General features: G+C 37.0%; 1 protein-coding gene across 3 annotated transcripts in view; it reads right to left on the bottom strand.

Moving 5' to 3' along the window:
* The window catches only part of FANCM (FA complementation group M), a 56,455-nt gene that overhangs the window by 12,916 nt on the left and 26,160 nt on the right, over positions 1 to 17,379 (bottom strand). For 2 of the 3 annotated variants that reach the window (XM_070629918.1, XM_070629929.1), the window contains exons 12-19: positions 13,899 to 14,056; positions 12,774 to 12,929; positions 9,170 to 11,081; positions 5,066 to 5,157; positions 4,888 to 4,956; positions 3,139 to 3,267; positions 2,251 to 2,407; positions 1,007 to 1,113 (exon numbers count right to left, since the gene is read on the bottom strand). In XM_070629918.1, the coding sequence (XP_070486019.1) occupies positions 1,007 to 1,113; positions 2,251 to 2,407; positions 3,139 to 3,267; positions 4,888 to 4,956; positions 5,066 to 5,157; positions 9,170 to 11,081; positions 12,774 to 12,929; positions 13,899 to 14,056 (2,780 nt within the window). Of the gene's footprint in view, positions 1 to 1,006; positions 1,114 to 2,250; positions 2,408 to 3,138; positions 3,268 to 3,757; positions 3,887 to 4,887; positions 4,957 to 5,065; positions 5,158 to 9,169; positions 11,082 to 12,773; positions 12,930 to 13,898; positions 14,057 to 17,379 lie in introns of those variants that run through there. The other variant, XR_011542678.1, reaches the window with a different exon arrangement.

The raw sequence follows: 17,379 nt of genomic DNA, 5'->3' as shown, positions 1-17,379 counted from the left end.
CTACAGTAAAAACACAAATAAGAGCAGCATAAATGTCTCTCATAAAATCAGCATGTATTCTTTTACATGTATGAGGTATCTATGAATATTTATTTCACTTACTTTATTAATTCAGTCATTTGTTCAACTAACATATATTGAGTATATTCTTTATGGAAGAAAATGGGGAGTTTGGGAATAAAAAAAGAGTGCTTCACCTTCTAGAAATTTACAGTCTAGTGCAGGTAGCCAGAAAAACGAACAGTAATTTATAAACAATGTGGTAAGTGGTATATAATAAACACAATGGAAGTGCAGAGATACAAACGAACATATTATCAAGCTGCACATGGCAACTTATAAACAAATAAGACTAATATGAAAATGTTATCCACAAGTGAAAAATAATCTGTAATTCTTAGAATATAACGTTTTTATGGGAAAAAAAAACTTTCAAGAGAAATAGGATAACATATAGGAATTAAAAATTTAAATACTGGGGACAGCACGGTGGTGCAGTGGTTAGGTTCACACTCTGATTCCTCAGCCTGGGTTCCCAGTTCAGATCCCAGTTGCGAACCTATGCACTGCCTATCAAGCCATGCTGTGGCAGGCGTCCCACATATAGAGTAGAGGAAGATGGGCACAGATGTTAGCTCAGGGCCAATCTTCCTCAGCAAAAAGAAGAGGATTGGTGGCAGATGTTAGCTTGGGCCCAATCTTCCTCAAAAAAGAAAGAACGATTGAAATAGTAGATGGTGAAGTTCTATTCACTTCCCTTAAACATTGTAATTGGAAAACAATTAAATAGTATATTCTAATTAGCTCAAATTAAAGAAAGGATAATGTGATCAAATTAGGACTAAAAGGAATTTTGAGAGTTTATTGAGTCCACCTTCCTTACTCAGGGCAGAAATTATCCCAAATAGCTCTGATAGTCCAGTTTTTAGAAACAAGATGGCTTCATGAACAGGTACATATTTCAACATCACCATCAGGAATTCTCCACTCTGTCTCTAGTTCATACCTGTGAGAAAATGTTTGCATTGTTATGTTTCTTATGGACCATTGTGTACCGATTTCTCATCAATGGGCTGCGCAAAGATTTCATGTAAATAGCTCTCATTTCAGAATCTGTGTAAAGATAACAAAAATTTCAAGTAGCAAAATTATTTAAATGAAAACTAGCAAAGCATTTAACTTTGACCTATTTCAATTTCACATGATTCAAACCTTGTGGAATTATTTCACACAAAAGATATTTAATATATTGAAACATGTCTAAAAACAATTATTCAAAAATGCCAAGTTAGGAATTTTGCCTTTGAAACCAGAGCATCTGGCTGGGTGAGTGTGGACAATGTACTTCAGCTCTTGCAGCTAGTCTTTGAGAGCCCTGGCCCTCCCTCTCCTCTTTATGGAAAATAAATGGATATGGACAAGGACCTTAGGACTGTAGTGATTTATAGAAAGTATTCAATAAAACACAAGAAATCCAGGCAAAAAAGAAAACATATGCTTAAAAACATCAAAAGTCACAGCCAAGAATAAGTGTCATAATTTTCAGTCACGCAAAAACTGAGAAACACACAGGTTTTATATATGCCTATCTTTTTTTTTTTAAGGTTATGATCAGAAAGCAACTTAATTTTTGTCTTCCATTTTCCCTTACTTCTTTTTCTGCGTGATTAAATTAACTTAGGTTATTTTGGGGGGTTAACATTGCTAATTTAATGACTGTACTGCTTGGGACAAGATGTATAACTTTTTCTTCAAACAGTATTTCCCTTACCCCCACTCCACAGCCACCTTCACCTGTTAGATATCCTCCCGGCCTAACGACCGCTTCCTACTCGTGCTAAATCCTACAAGCTCAGTGAGACCCTTACTTCCAGGTGACTGTGTAGAAGGACCCAGAATCAAGGGGCTCTCAAAGCTTTTTTGGCCACTAACACAGCTTTCTCAAGAACCTTACATGGCACCAGGCACACGGCGGGCACTACCTGTCAGGGGAACATGTGACACTGAGCCAGCCAGGTGGTTCTGGAGAGAAACAATCAAATGAGCAGAAGCTTAAAACAACCAAGTCTAAAATAAAGCACATCTTACAGAATTTCGATGAAAATGACCAAATATTTCACACATACCAAATTTAATTCCCTTTAAAGTCAAAGTTCTTTGAAAATTGACTAAAATATTTAAATTTAAGCACATTAAAAGCATTGAAAATTAAATGAAAATTATATTATTATTATAAATTATATTATTTACCATTTATAGCCTGTGAAAGTTGAGTCTCATCATTTAAGAAGTTAAGTAAGGAAGAGTCTTGCTCATTTTCTGAGTCATCGGTTTCATCTGATGAAGCACATTCTGCATCTTCTTGGGAAAGTTCTGCTTCATCATCTATAAACTTTCTAGCTACGAGCTAAGACAAATTAGAAAGCAGAAAGTCACCTTTAAGAAAATCACTCACTTTCCTTAAACAATTGGAAATCATTCTGGAAAATAAATTTCCTGCAAATGCTTTTAAGATGAGAAATAACAAAAATAGAAAACTGCAAGAAGAAATGATAAAGTAGCACACCTATTTAAAATCTCTTGTGAGAACTGTGTTACAAGTAAAATACAGCACAAGGCAGCAGTCAGCTGGCTGAAGGCTTCTTAATGAGCACGAAGTCTCCTGAGTCTTCCAGCTAATGAACTTTTGCCAGAAAAAATACCACACCACAAAAGGACTGAGCAGCACCAAAAGGTGCTGAGAATTCTTTTCCAAGGATTTGAATATTGGACAGAGATAAGAAAAACAACATGATTGTAAAAGCAAATATTCTAAAATTCAGACTTTTGTCTCTATATTTTCTTCAATTTGACTCAAATTCTCAATACACTAAAGTTTCTTCATTTAGTCATTCAACATAACACAACACTGCAAGATACATAGTTTCAAAACACAAAGAAACAAAAGTACCACACCCTTGAGATTTTAATTCCAGTAAAAAAAGAAAAATTAGGTTCAAAATATTTTTTAATTTTGGATTTTTTCTATAAAGAAATTATATAGAGAAATCTACTGCTATGTAAAATCTAACATTCTTTATTAACAAAAAAATATATATAGTATATATTTATAAAAATAAGAAACTAAAAGAAGTTTACCTTCAGGTGACCCTGTCTCTTGAGAACTCCAATGGCCCCTTTGGCACTCTTCGGATGAGCCTTGAAGTCATCTGACTGTGGGTGTCGTCTCTGAAAATTCTCACTCTCATCACTCGATGATAATTCTAACTGTAATAATTCAATAAAATTCTTGCATAAGAAGACATAATTGGATTATTGTATCTTAATGTGTACTTCAAGGGTTGTTGTTGTTATTTTCATTTTTCAGTTTTAAATAGATGGCTTAACATTTTCATGTTAGAAAAATAAAATGCTCTCACGATTTAGAACCATGTTACAAATACATAATATTTAATAATTTAAAAGTTAAGTAATACTAAACACTAAAATACTAAATTAGGTAATAAAAGTACTAATAGTATATATTCATTCGATTTAGTATTACATCAAATGTGTTTGATGAAAACTTGTATTTTTAGTTTAACTGTTTGGGAAATCCTGAAGGGCTTCACAAAAAATAATTACGTCTGTAAATACAGCTGTCAAAATCAGTCCAAATATACAGGAGTCCTCTCAAACCAAGAAACCGATATAACAGTGACAGATTTTGACTGTGAGGCCGACCACTATATCTCTTACAGAATAATATGAAGCCAACCAAAAGAAGTTTATCAAAATAACTTCAGTTAACAGGAGTAACGCCAGCTTAGAGCCGATCATCAATTTCCATCACTTCTGATGAGTCAGTCAGACATTCTAGTCACGGCAGCAAGTTGAAGCAATTTTCCTAGTGAAGTTTTATATGAGCATATGAAGTTAACACGGACTGACTGCATTCTTAATTAATTTCACACAAATTATCCTGATTGTATTAGAGAATTAAAACACACAAGATTTCTTAATCTCAAAATTTAGTTATCACCCATAAGCTGATGACAAATGAATATCATTACGTTAAGATCTGCCCCTACCCGCACTTCAGATTCACACGGTCATCGACGCCTGCCGGACACTGTCCCACAAGAACCTCAAACACTTTCAACACTGAACTTATCACTCTTTCTTGTCTTCTCTAAATTTGTGACACAGATGCCAAAAAGTCCAACTCAAAACCAGAGTCATCTTGGACTCCTTCCTTTCCTTCTTTCAAACTCATTCAGTAAGCAAATGGAAGAAGAAGGCCTTCCAAAAACTGGCCTGGACTTTTTCCAATTTTACTTCCTGGCATTCTTTGTCTTTACAATCCAACAATAAAGAGATGCTGTTTCCCCGCTTTGTGTCATCTTTTAGCTGTTCACTGTTGGCAATGCCTCACCCTCTCCCTTCTCCTGCCTAACCACCACACATGCTTTAAGATGTAACCAAGGCGTCACCTTCGAGAAGACTCAAGGTCTAGGTCCCAAGGCCTAGGCTAAGGGCTTACCTTCTCTTCTCACTTATATTGAAAGTATCTGTTTACTTCTCCATCTCTCCTCAGATAGTAGGTGACGTAAGACAGTACCAAGATAGGATCTTGACAGTATCCCCAGCATATTACACAATAGATACAGAATAGGTATTTAATGAGCATTTGCTGAATTGCTGAAGTGTACTGACAAAAGTAGGGATAAATTTTAAAAGGAGTATAAAATTAAAATAGAAATTCCAATACACAGGATTTACCACCTATTTTTGTGTTAACCATATACCTGTGAGATCAATATCTACATTCATCTATACACCTATTTTCCCTATAATATTTATTCCAAATGAATTTTAATTACTCTACATTATCTGCTATGTACTTACTCTGTTTGGAGGAGCCCTGCGCTTTCTGACAGCATGAAGTGGTGAATCGACTTCACTACTCCTCTGATCCTAGATGAAGTAGATAAATAAAGTAAAAGGTAAAAAAAAAAAGAAAGACAAGACTGAAGGGGAAAAAAGCCTTTTATGATCACGTTATTGTGATTACGGAATGACTCACCTCAGGGGATTCTAAAACATTTCCTTTTGTTTTTCTACTTTTTCTTTGGAAAATCTCATCATCTTCACTTTCATTGCTTGGTAATTGTTCATCTATAATTTATTTAAAAATAATGAATCTGGTCAATAGATTTAAGTTTATCCAACCACAAGTACCTATTTTATTGATGGGTACAATAAGAATTGTTTCTGGCAATCTCAACATTTACTAACTTTAAAAAGAGAGAGTTTTCAGAAGTTTGGTCAAAAAGAAAATCAGCAAAATAAATCATGAAAATAAAAATACCAGTGAGGAATTTAAGAGATGATAACTTCTGCTATAAACACATATTTAATTCAGGTTCAGTTTTACAAATTAACTTTCAGAGCCCAGAAGAGTGCAAAATGTAATTTTATTAGTCAATGGTTCTAGAATTCACCTCTAAAATCTACTAGTCTTTCTGCCTTTGTGTCTTATTTCTTTCTAGTTGAAGTTTAAAGAATGAAAATGCAGGTTACAAAACAATATATGAAAAGATTTTTTATGTATGTATGTACATATGTGTACATATACATGTGCGTTTGTGCACAGGAGGCATGAGATAAAAATTGGTAAGATATTCACCAAAATGTTGTAACTAGAACACTTTCAGCGGGCGGAAAGAAGGCTAAAAACAAAACTCTCATGTATGAAATCAAATGCTTCAGATTTTCAGGTACTTAAAGCTCTATTTCTGCACTTTTATAAAGCTTTGGTTGAAGACACCTTTTTGTGTCTTTACAAAACCTTCTGTAAGAGCTTGCGGTTGTTATGTTCATAAGTTCTTTGATATGCCTCTCTTTAAGAGGTGGGATCATAATTCCTCTCCCCTTGAGCCTGCACCGGACTAGGTCATTCGATTCTAACCGAAGAACATAACGGAAGGAAAGGTGTGTGACTTCAGAGTCTAGGCCACAAAAGGCATTGCAGCTCACCCCCGCTCTGCCTCTTACGTACGACACTCACTCTGGAGGAAGCCGGATACTGTACTGTAAGGATGCAAGAAGCAACCCTACAGGGAGACACATGAGGCAAGAAACTGAGGCCTCCTACCAACGGCAGTGGGATCCTCCAAGTTTATTCAAGCCTTCAGGTAAATCCAGCCCTGGCCAACGTCTTCACTGCGACCTCATGAAATACCCTGAGCCAGAACCACTCAGCTAAGCCACTCTCGAATGCCTGGCCCACAGGAACCGTGAAATAATACATGTTTGTTTTAAGCCATTAAGTTTTGGAGGTAATTTGTTATCCAGCAATAGATAAATAACACAGATTTTGGTACCTGGAAATAGGGAACTGCCAGACCAAAAACCTAAACTGTGGAAGTAGCTTTAGAACTAGAGAGTGGGCAGAAGGTGAAAGGAGTTTAGAGGAGGGTTTTAGTGAAAGCTTGAAGAGCTTCAGAGAAGTGTTTGTAGAAAGATTAATGGCCATTGAGGAGGCTATGGGTGAGGGCTTAAAGAAAGTAGGGAAAATCTTCCTGGATATTGGAGGAAAGAGAATCCTTTCGGTAGTGTCAGAAAGTTTACAACACTGCAGTAATATGAAAAGTAGAAAACGTACCTAATGAATGAGGTAATCTAGGTGAGGAGATTTCCAGACAAAATGTTTAAGATATTACCTGTGCTTCTTGCTGTTAAAGCAAAATGCAAGAGGAGAGAGAGAAACTAAAGAAAGGACTATTAAACATGAAACAGTTGAGACTTGCTGGCGTTGAAAATTCCCAGCCTCTCCAGGTAATAAACAACGCTAAACTAAGAAATCTGCCAAGCAGATCCTAATCTAGAGGACTTCCAGGAAAATATTGTCTAAAGACGAAGCTGAGGGTGCAACTGTAAATGCTTTAAGACCTCAGAAAGATCAAAGATGGTGCCTCAGAGTACCATTCAGTTAATAAAAGGCCCTCTAAATATTTTAAAGATGTCTCTCACAGATCCTCTCCACAACAGGCCTTCCAAAAAGATTAAGGAATTATCTCTAGACATCTCAGCAGAAGCCCAAGGTAGAGAAGGACTTACCTCCAAAAGATTTGTGAGCATGGCTAGTGTCTAATGGAATGAACCCCAATAAGAAGATTCACAAGAGATCTACAAAAATTTATGAGAATTACATGGGAAGAAACACAGCCAGCTACAACTGAAAGGGTCAGAGACCCTACAAACTGAAAAGAGGACTTTCAATCCCCAAATTTTAACTAAAAGGAAGCAGGCTGAGAAAACTGCACAGCTGCTACTTGTTACGAAAAAGGACCAAGCACCAGAGGACTAATCTAAGAACCATGGGCAATTATTCCCAGGCTTTGAGATCTAACCAAAGAACTTCCAATCCCAGCTCTTCTGGATTTCAGAATTGCTGTGGACCAGTGATTCCTCTGTGCCTCCCATCACCCCCCTTTTGAACAAGTCATCTTAGAAGCATCCACACCCAGTCAAGTCTTCAGGTGACTGCAACCCAGGTCAAATGTCACTATAATCTCAGGAAAAATCCTAAGCCAGAACCACCCAGTTAAGCAGCTCTCAAATTCCTGAACTACAGAAACTGTGAGGTAAATGTCTTTTATCATAAGCCACTAAGTTTTGGGGAGTAATCTGTTACACAGCAATAAATAACTAATGCAAACTCACACAGTGAATGTCTCCTCACAGTCTGTGCCAATAAAACATCTACCCAGACAAACTCAAATAATTCCTTTCTGCAGACGAACACTGTATAATCCAACTAGCTTTGCGTTTTTCATTACCTTCTGCTGAAGCCAGAGGTAAACAAAGGGCTCAGCTAAAGTAACCAATGCTAGGAGGCTTTCTTTTTAACTGCCTTAGTGGTGTTTTCAGGAACCATTTTTGTACACATATGATGTGGCAAATGATCTTAAATCTTCCCTTTCAATAATAAATTGTAACAAATAATTCCTTTATATATGTGTTCATAATTATGTTGCCCATGGTTAGCAGTTAAGTATAATACTAGAAAAAATGTTTTAATGCAAATCTGACACAAAGACAGAAAACTGATCTCACCCATTAACGTGGACTTAACAGAAGTGTTGCCAAATACTGAAGGCTCAAAAGCAACATACACCCAGTGAAAATACATATGTCAGGGCACATCCAAAACTACGCAGAGCAGTCAGTTTCCGAAAATTAAACATACTTCCAGAACTTATTTAAACAAGGTTCCACCTTAAATAAAACATTCATGAATCATGTCCAACGCTAATGAGAATAGCATGATGAGAAAAAGATTTACAGAGGAAACTCGTTTTATCCTACAACTACTCGTTTTCCTGAATGATAAGGAGTAAAATCATCAATGGCCTCCTATAATAATCTACACATAAACTAGAGTTGAGAGTTCTATAACAGGATTTAAAGGACACTTAATCACTTTAGTACCAAATATCTTCACTATATTTCTTTAGTTTTTCTTTAACTGTAGAATTACATCACAGAAATCCAGAGATTCCTCTGGATCTTCTAAGATCTTGTCTCAATCCTCCAAATACAGACTTATTTCTCAACTCTTTTGCTACATAAATCCTCTACTTTAAACTGTCCCCCTCAAATCTTCCACTTTCCTTCTTTCTTTGTTTTCATCATTTTATAATATCCACATTCTCTCTTTGTTACTTTCAACATATCCAAATCATAAATATTCCTGAGGAGCCAAAATGAAAATCTACATTAAAAATCCACATTTCTAATCTAAATCAGTTCAAAATTTTATCATCTTCTGAACTTCCTAAAAATCCACTATCTTATTATTCATTTAATATTTGTTTGCCACATACTGGTATCTTTTAAAGTGTAAATGTCACACAATTGTTTGTGTTGTATGATCAAGGGCCAGATCTTACATTTCTGTATTTCCCAGTGTCCAGCATAAACCTTCCCCATGCCATGCATGTCATAAATACACATAGATAAAATAAACCTTTCATCAGTAAGCACCAATTTTAGAAATATATAATACATCAATTATCTAATTCAATACACTATATACTGAGAAATTACATTTCGAAAAACTACGGAAGTTTATCTAGAGTAATTATTCTAGAAAGATTTGTGTTTTATAAAGATGGAATCTTACCTCCAGCAGAATGACAGGACTGATGCAGATTGATTTGCCTCCTGCTTTTAGACTTTTCTATAGAAAGTCCTGAATCATCAAAAGTTGAATTCAACGTTTCTTTAAAACTTTGTAGATTTACTTTTTCCTTATTAGAATCTGGCGTCTTATGCATTTCCTTTCTCTTAGAAAACGAGTTCAATGTGTTTAATTTAGAAAGTGGTGTACTCATAACTTTTTCTCCCACTGGCAAAGAAAATTGAGAATAACCAGGAGACATAAATTCTTTATTCTTTGCTGCACTCAGTGGGAAATGTGCAAAATTTGGACTCTGCTTATCTTCACTTGATGTGACAGTGATGGTCCTACTCATAACACAATCAACATGATCTCTTGGTATTACTGCTTGATTTGAAACATGATTTACATCACTTCTCTCCTTAATGTCTGAACATCTTCCAGAGAGATCCTCTAGAAATCTATTCTTATTTGTATCTGATGCATGTTCCAGTATTTCATCATCAGAATCTGAACTACAAAATCCTAAATCAAAGGTAACGGAGAATAAATCCTTAGAGCAGTCAAAAACACACTCATCATTCTTCAGTTTTTCCTCACATATACCTCTCAAATCTTCATGAGATTTCCGACTGTTAGCATCACAGAGGATTGGATCTTGGGGTTCAGAATTATTGTCGAACAAAAGTGCATCAGAAATGAAGAAATGAGAGACCAGCGCCGTTTCACTTGGAGCAGTTCTGTCTGACACACACACAGACCTGTGTTTACTCTTTGACGGAGAAAGGCTCACGTCGTTAGACTCTGTATCGACATCTTCAAACAAGAGTAAACTCTCATCTTGATCAGTCGACAATACTGGGAGGCCATTGTTATCAACATTACGATTCTTTTCTTCAACAAAATACTTCGGCGGGCCTATGTTTATTTGAATATGATTGTTGGATACTAAATTTTCATTTTGAATATCTTTATGTAGTTTATTATCATAGTCACAGAAGCTTGGCTCATCAGAAATCTCAGCATTAGCTGCACCATAAAGACAACTTTTTTCAGAAGGATGATTAAGAAGGTTAAGTGAATTCGATTCTACATTCTGTTGACAAGTTACAGCTGAATGTGACATCAAACAGGTGGATTTATCATTTTGTAAATACTCCGTGTAGGGCAGGAAAAGCAAATTCTCATGTGCAGAACCCTTAGCAATTTCGTACTCCAAATTTGAGAGTCCACTGAGAGGGGGAGGAGAATGAGATAAAAATCTCTCTACATGAGCTAGCACCTCTTTTGTTACTGAGTGACAATTATAAAATTGGTCATCTGCTCCAGCTACAGAAAGCTCCTCCTCAAATGGAAGAAACAAGCCAGAGGAAGCCGATTTCTCATCACTGACACTGCTATAACCAGAATCGAGAAAGTCTCCAGCAAATGAACTAGTAGACTTATTTGTAAACTGGCACTCCATTAATAATCCACGTGGCTGATGAACAACACTTTCACTGATAGTACACGAGGCAGCAACTTCTGCATCTGATACCATCTTATCACTTAGTAGGGCTTCCTGAAAAGTATTTTCAACAGTGGAATTGCCATCGGTTTCTAAAGAATCCAAAACAACATCATCATTTCCTTTTTTAGGCTGATCTTTTTTCAGTTTTTCAGCTTTTTTCTTTAGAGAACCAATTTTAGTAGGTTTGATATGAGTTTGCTTAAAAATTTCAGCACATTCTTCATCAAATTCAGTCATTGAGAATGAATTGCCCTGATTTATCTTCTTTGTAAATGAAGATTTCTTGTTAGTAGTAAAGATGCCATTGGCAGGAATATTATATTCATTCCTGGGAACACTAAATGTTGAGTTAACGTCTTCCATTTGTAAGTAAGATTTAATTTCCAATTCATAGCTGCATTCTCCCTATAAAGAAGGAAAATGAAAAAGTCACAGGAAAAGAAAACAAAACAGAAAAGCCAAGTCTAAGAGATGAGTTTTATCTATGTTAAAATATTCTCTAAACAATATTATATTATTCAAATGATTTTCTTTTATACCTTAGAAAATTGTTCAGATAACATTATAAATGACACTAATGTGAAATTATCATAAATTATCTTTAATCAGTTAATATTTTTGTAACCCCAGTACTTAATACTTGGAAGATCCACAATAACTATTTGTAGAGAAAACAAACTTAAATGAATACATAAAATAATAAATACTGGTTTTTACTTCTAACACTTAATTGACCAATTATTCTATTTTCCTAAAAATGCATATATATTAATGAAAAACACACATACACATGTTAAATTTCCTCTCTTGATGAGGGTAAACTAGGCACAGCCTTTAGAACCTCTGAAACTCCAGCACCTGTATGTCTACTAGGGTGTAGGCTGGAATATACTATTTTTAACAAATTTCCCAACCAAGAACTCTTGCAGTGAATTTCTAAGTTTTACTTATCTCTGAATAGAAAACTGCAGTCCCCACCACCCCTACTCATCCCTCCCTCTTGCCCACAAAGGCTACTTTAGTGAGGATTCCTCCACTACCCAGGGACGTAAGCAGTGAATTCTCGCTTTTTTGACTAATGAGTATAATAAATACTAATGTGAGAACGTCTGTCTCCCTGTTAGTATATATGCTTCCCCGCAGAGAATATTTCATATGGCTTCTTTGCTGAGGTAGCCACAGGGCCTGGTGCAGAGCTTGGCATATAGAGGGCATAAAGAAATACATCTCAATCGGAAGGCACACATTGTGCTGGGGTCCACAATGGTTTACTTTACTTACATGTATTCACAAACAATAGCTAACAATAAAGTAGCGGCTACAATCTATTCAGTACAGTCATCCCTCAGTATGTGCACGCATTAGCTCCAGGACACCCCTCAGATACCCAAATCCACGGATGCTCAATCCCTTAGCCAGCACTCCCTACCCGAGAACAGAGGGCAACTGTACTCACTGTGTGCCAGGTACTATTCTAAGTGCTTTACACGTAGTAAGTTATTTAATCCTCACAATAACCCTGTGAAGCAGGTATTAGCATTATCCCCATTTTACAGATGAAACCGAGGCACAAAGAGGTTAAGTAACTTACAGAGGCATGATTAATAAGAGGTAGAGTTGGGATTCTAACCCAGGAATTCTGCATTTTACACTCAAACTAAGTTCATCATTCTGACTCTCTGAAGGAAGAATAATCAAGAACCTGCTCAAGGAATCAATAGTTCTCTAAACTACCACCAGGATACAAGAGCTACCAAATGACCTATGGCTAGAGAATATTTCAATAAATCCCAATAAACAAGAATCCTAAATTAGCTTTACAAACAGTTTATATACATCATTAAGCATACTAAAATTTTTCTCTGGTCTATCAATATTTACAGATGATATTGTTCTAATTAAGTCTACTTCTCCTATGGTGGAAAACTAGTTCCTTATTGAGGTCACAAGGAGCTACATAGAAAAGCAAAATATTCTAGCTATAATTATTTATAATAAAGACTTGTTTCCTATAATACTGACTTCAAATTAAGAAGAATAACAAGTATTCTAGTTTCACCATCATCCCAGCAAGAGAAAGTCAAAACAGAACCCTACCTCTTCGTGTCTCATGCCTTCTATCATTTGCATAATGCTTATGAAATGGTGGCATCGATCCGAATGGCCAACTCGATGCGTAGGAAGAGGATGATCCTGCCACAGCCTCCATTCAGAGAGAGAGAGCTGACGAATTCCAGCAGTGGTTTCTTGAGTCTTGATCAATGATTTTAAAAACAATAAAAATGATAAAAACACACATACTCGGATTTCACAAACTGATTTAAAAAAACACGTAATATACAGATGACCAGCCTGACATAGACAAACTGAGTTCATTTAGCCACTTTCAACTAAAGTCTCAGGAGAAAAAAAGACACTAATTTCATAAAGTACAGAGATGCCCTTTTAAATACTTCTCCTATAACTTAAGAAATACTTAAGAAAATGTGTGGTTTCAGAACTACTATTTTGCTAGATTTATATCCAATAACCTAATAAGGAGGCATTCCTAAGCTGTCAGTGCTACTGATCCCAACTCTTCCAGCCTTCTGCCATTCTTCACCGTCACTGGTGGTGAATAAAATACAAATCCTGAATGGCCTTGGATTTCAAGACCTATAAATCTTCTAAAAGGAACCTTTCCTGAGGTGGTTTTTCCAGCTCTCTAGGCACAATGTCACCTTTGATCAATTCTCTTCATTTCCATTAAGTTCACCAATAATTGGTTCATAATAAAATAAACAATAACATCCAATTTAAAGTTTTGCTATAATTTCAAAACAAAAACTAAAAACTAGTTTTGTACAAAGATGCTCATGACAGCATAATTTATGTTGTAATATTTTGAAAATAATCCCAGGACACACCAGGGAAACAGCTAAACAAACAGTGGTACATTGCAGAGTAAGCAGCCAGCCATGTAGACAACACCCATACAGAAACGTTCACGTGGTAGAAAGTAAGGAAGCAATGGCAGAATTTAAATGTATTACAATCATGTCAAAATATTTTATAAAGAATAGAAGAAAATTAGTAGTTTTAGAAAATGAGACTAATATTCTTTTTAAACTTGCTTATACTCAATTTTTTAAGTAAGTCGACATTCTGATGGTGAACATTCTCTCTACTCGCCAAGCTACTGCATAATCACTATAAAGAGCATCTGAAAACAGTTCAACTCACTGGTCTGTCTTTCTCATTTTGTAAAGAGAGAAACCGAACCCGAGGCAATGTTACTTCCTTAATTCCATCACTGTCTTTTAATCTATAAAGTCTGGTCCATAATTTAAATTCTTCTTCTGATAAAAACCAATCTTTCTTTGAATTAGTTTGCTTCATTCCTATAAGTTGAAAAAATAATTGAAGAGAGGTTAAAAAAAATCTGCAAGGCAAACAAAATATACATCCACTCAAACTTTCCCCCCCTTTGTCTACTCCTCATGAGAATCACTCCGACATCACTCCCGGCTCACACCTCTCCTCACCTCCTCCGCCCTCTGACGGTGCGGGTGCTCCCGTCCAGGCGCTCACACCTCTCCTCACCTCCTCTGCCTTCTGACAGTGCTGGTGACACCCCAGTCTGGGCGCTAACCTTCGGTAATGACCTAACAGAACATAGCCAGGTAGCTGGGTTCTCAGTCCTGGCTTCATTCTGTTCTCTCTCCACTTTGCTGTCTAAGCCCTGGCACAAAACAGCCAGACAACTTAAAAATGACAACTAGTACCATGATTCTCTCCTAACAGTATTGGAAGGTCAACTGAAGCTTAGGGAGGAGTGCGGGAGAGACACCAAGACTAAAGATGGTTTTCAGCTTAAGTCTCAAATGGAGGGTGGGGTGGGTGAAGGGGGCTGGAAAGGACCTACTGCTTTAAAAAATAATAGACTTTAAAAAAATCTACAGTAAATTAACCCTGTTTGACTTCCATATCTCTATAAAGGGAAATAATCACCAAACTGGAAAGGATACACAGCATAAAGCATGAACTCTGGTCCAATACAGACAAGGGAGGAAACAAATCAGAAAGACTGAATTAGGAATCAGGAAACTTCTGTCTCCGCTATTCCTGACAAATAGAAATGGCAAGCAATAGGATATATTGGAGTATATGAGGAAGCCATTTGGCGTAAACCTAATTCGGCCTGACCGTTGTTTTCCAAAAGGGCATCGAGCACGCATTGTATATCTGCGTTAAACACTTACTGTGGCAAGAACAAATGGCCTTAAGATAAAGGTGCATGTCCTTAAGGATAAGCATCTTTCCTTAGGCTAGGAACCGATTGCTGTGCTCACCTGTGACCACTCAGCTCACCTGTGACCACCCAGCTCAAGACAACAGACCTGCCACCCTGCTGTGTCCATAATCACTGTGCAGACAGAGCAGTCTCTCGCAGTCTCACGACTATTGTAAACGGGACATTTCAATCCTATGTGAAACATCCTCTTTGGGCATATATAGCCATTATGTACACCCCACTTCTTTGGTGCCCTTTCTTCCCTTTGGGAAGAAAGGCCCCAGGCCATGGTCCTCACATTTTAGCTCAGAATAAACTCTCCCAAATTTTCATTTATAGATTGGTTATGGATTATTTTTGCTGACATTCCCAAACACTGCAGAAGCAGCTTTTGTAAAATAAGGAGTTTGAACTCAGTGATCTCACAGGTCCCTTTTAGTTCTAACAATCTGAGGCTCTAAGACTTTCGAAATAGGAAAGTATTCCACTCTCCCAGTCACTTTCAATACGCTCAGGCCGCTAAGCCCAGATGAGCTGCACACGACTGTACAGAAGACGTTTACACACACAGTCTCAGCAAGACGAATCACTGACAGTGAAACATCAGGGAGAAAGATGCAGAAAAACGAACATGAGCTAATATTATCTCAACTTCTAAAAAAGGGCAGATTCTAGAACTTTACAAAAGAAATTTGCCATCTATCCCTAGTAACATTTTAGAAATAATTAATAAACATATAGCTAATTAACATCTATAAAAATACAATGACCACTAAGAATAAGTTATGCCAACATAATCAAGTTTTGATGTTATTATTAGTTTAATAAACTCAAGAGAACTCAAAATACATACTTTGTCTTTATTTTAACCAAAAATTTGGCAAAGTCTTATAAAATGACAAATATATTCCTATTAAGTGGATACAGGAATATCCAAAAAAGCAGGAATTAACGGCTCCGAGTGAAGGAAAAGAACATTTACAAATTCAAGTGAGTCCAAAGCAGGTGACTAGCAGGGAGAGGACCCTGGAACTTCAGAGGATGACAACCATGGAACAAAGAGCTGAACAAACCTGAGACGCCCTGTCTTCAAACATAACCAGAACTGCTACATCGGTAAAGCATGGATCTAAACCATTCTTTGTATACGAAGACAAAACTACATCAATGAGAAAAAGGTACAAAGACAGATGTGTCAACTTAAGGACCTCTTCTGTATGGGGCTGTTCAACAACGGAATGAACCCTCCTAAAGGAATATAATTCCACAGCAGCAGGGATGTTCCAGCCGAGGCTGGACAAGCGTTCAACGAGAATGCTGCGGAAAGCACTCCCACCAGGAGAGGTTGCTGCACCAGACGAGCCCCAAGGTTCCTTCCAAATCTTAAAGTAGAACTACATGATTTTATGATACTCTAAAAGCCCTCCTGAAAGGCTAAGTAAAATTCAAAAGCTAAACTTTTTAGTTTCTCATTTTCAAAGTGCTAACATTTCAAGATATTTTGAGACCACCAAAATCCCTGCAGCCCTTAAATCAGCACTCATTACTCATCGCGCTCCCCAGCACCAAAGCGTTTGCTTCTCTCTGACTCAGAATCACCAATAACTTGGTCTAACTTTGCCACTATTTGGTGTAAGAGTAAATGAAAAAAAAAAAAAAGAATTTTCTCCTTTACAGAAAGAGAAAGAGACCGTTCTCCTTCCCTTTCTTAGAGCGATTCCACAGTCAATGTTTATGAATACTTCCTTTAACCCTTTGATATGTAAGCAAATCTCTGAAGGCTAAGCAAGCCTCTAGCCCACTTCTCAACCAGAAATGTTTTTCCTAAGGGTCTGGGAGCTGTCTCTTTGAGATGTAAACATCCAGGAAGACAGTGTCCCTCTCTCGTGTGCCTCTCTCTCCTGGTCACCAGAGGAGTTAGGCCCAGGCTCCCTTCTTGAAGCTGTCACTATCCGCTTGTCATAGAGATAAGAGAAGTTTTATTATTTCTCTGGATAAAGGCAACTAGCTAACACACATGGCTGCCTCATTTATCAGGTGGATGTGGGATGAACTAGGGAAGGACGGAAAGCAAATGGTCCTGTCGTCTTCTATAAGGACAAGTCACCGTTAATCTTGAGAACACGCAAGTAAAGGACTGTACCTGCCTGAGGGGGGACAGGGTGGAATTTCTTCCTGTCTTTGTATTATCCTGGTGGACAGCCTACAATGCACATTGTCAACTGCTTTAATGTTTATTCAATAATAAAACTGTTTTCTTTCTTTTCTACATTTTGTAAAGAGGCTTCTCTGGCTTGGTAGGAAGTTTTTAATTTTCTCAACACTGAGTTTCTATCACTCTATACCTCCAGTGTCTGCTTCCCTTTACCATGTGAATAATCTCTTACCCTTTCCAAGGAGAACACCCGTGACATCCTAGAATACACGCTG

The sequence above is a fragment of the Equus przewalskii genome, chromosome 1 (assembly GCF_037783145.1).
Source record: "Equus przewalskii isolate Varuska chromosome 1, EquPr2, whole genome shotgun sequence".
Classification (NCBI taxonomy): Eukaryota; Metazoa; Chordata; class Mammalia; order Perissodactyla; family Equidae; genus Equus; species Equus przewalskii.
This window is presented reverse-complemented; position numbering and strand designations above follow the sequence as displayed.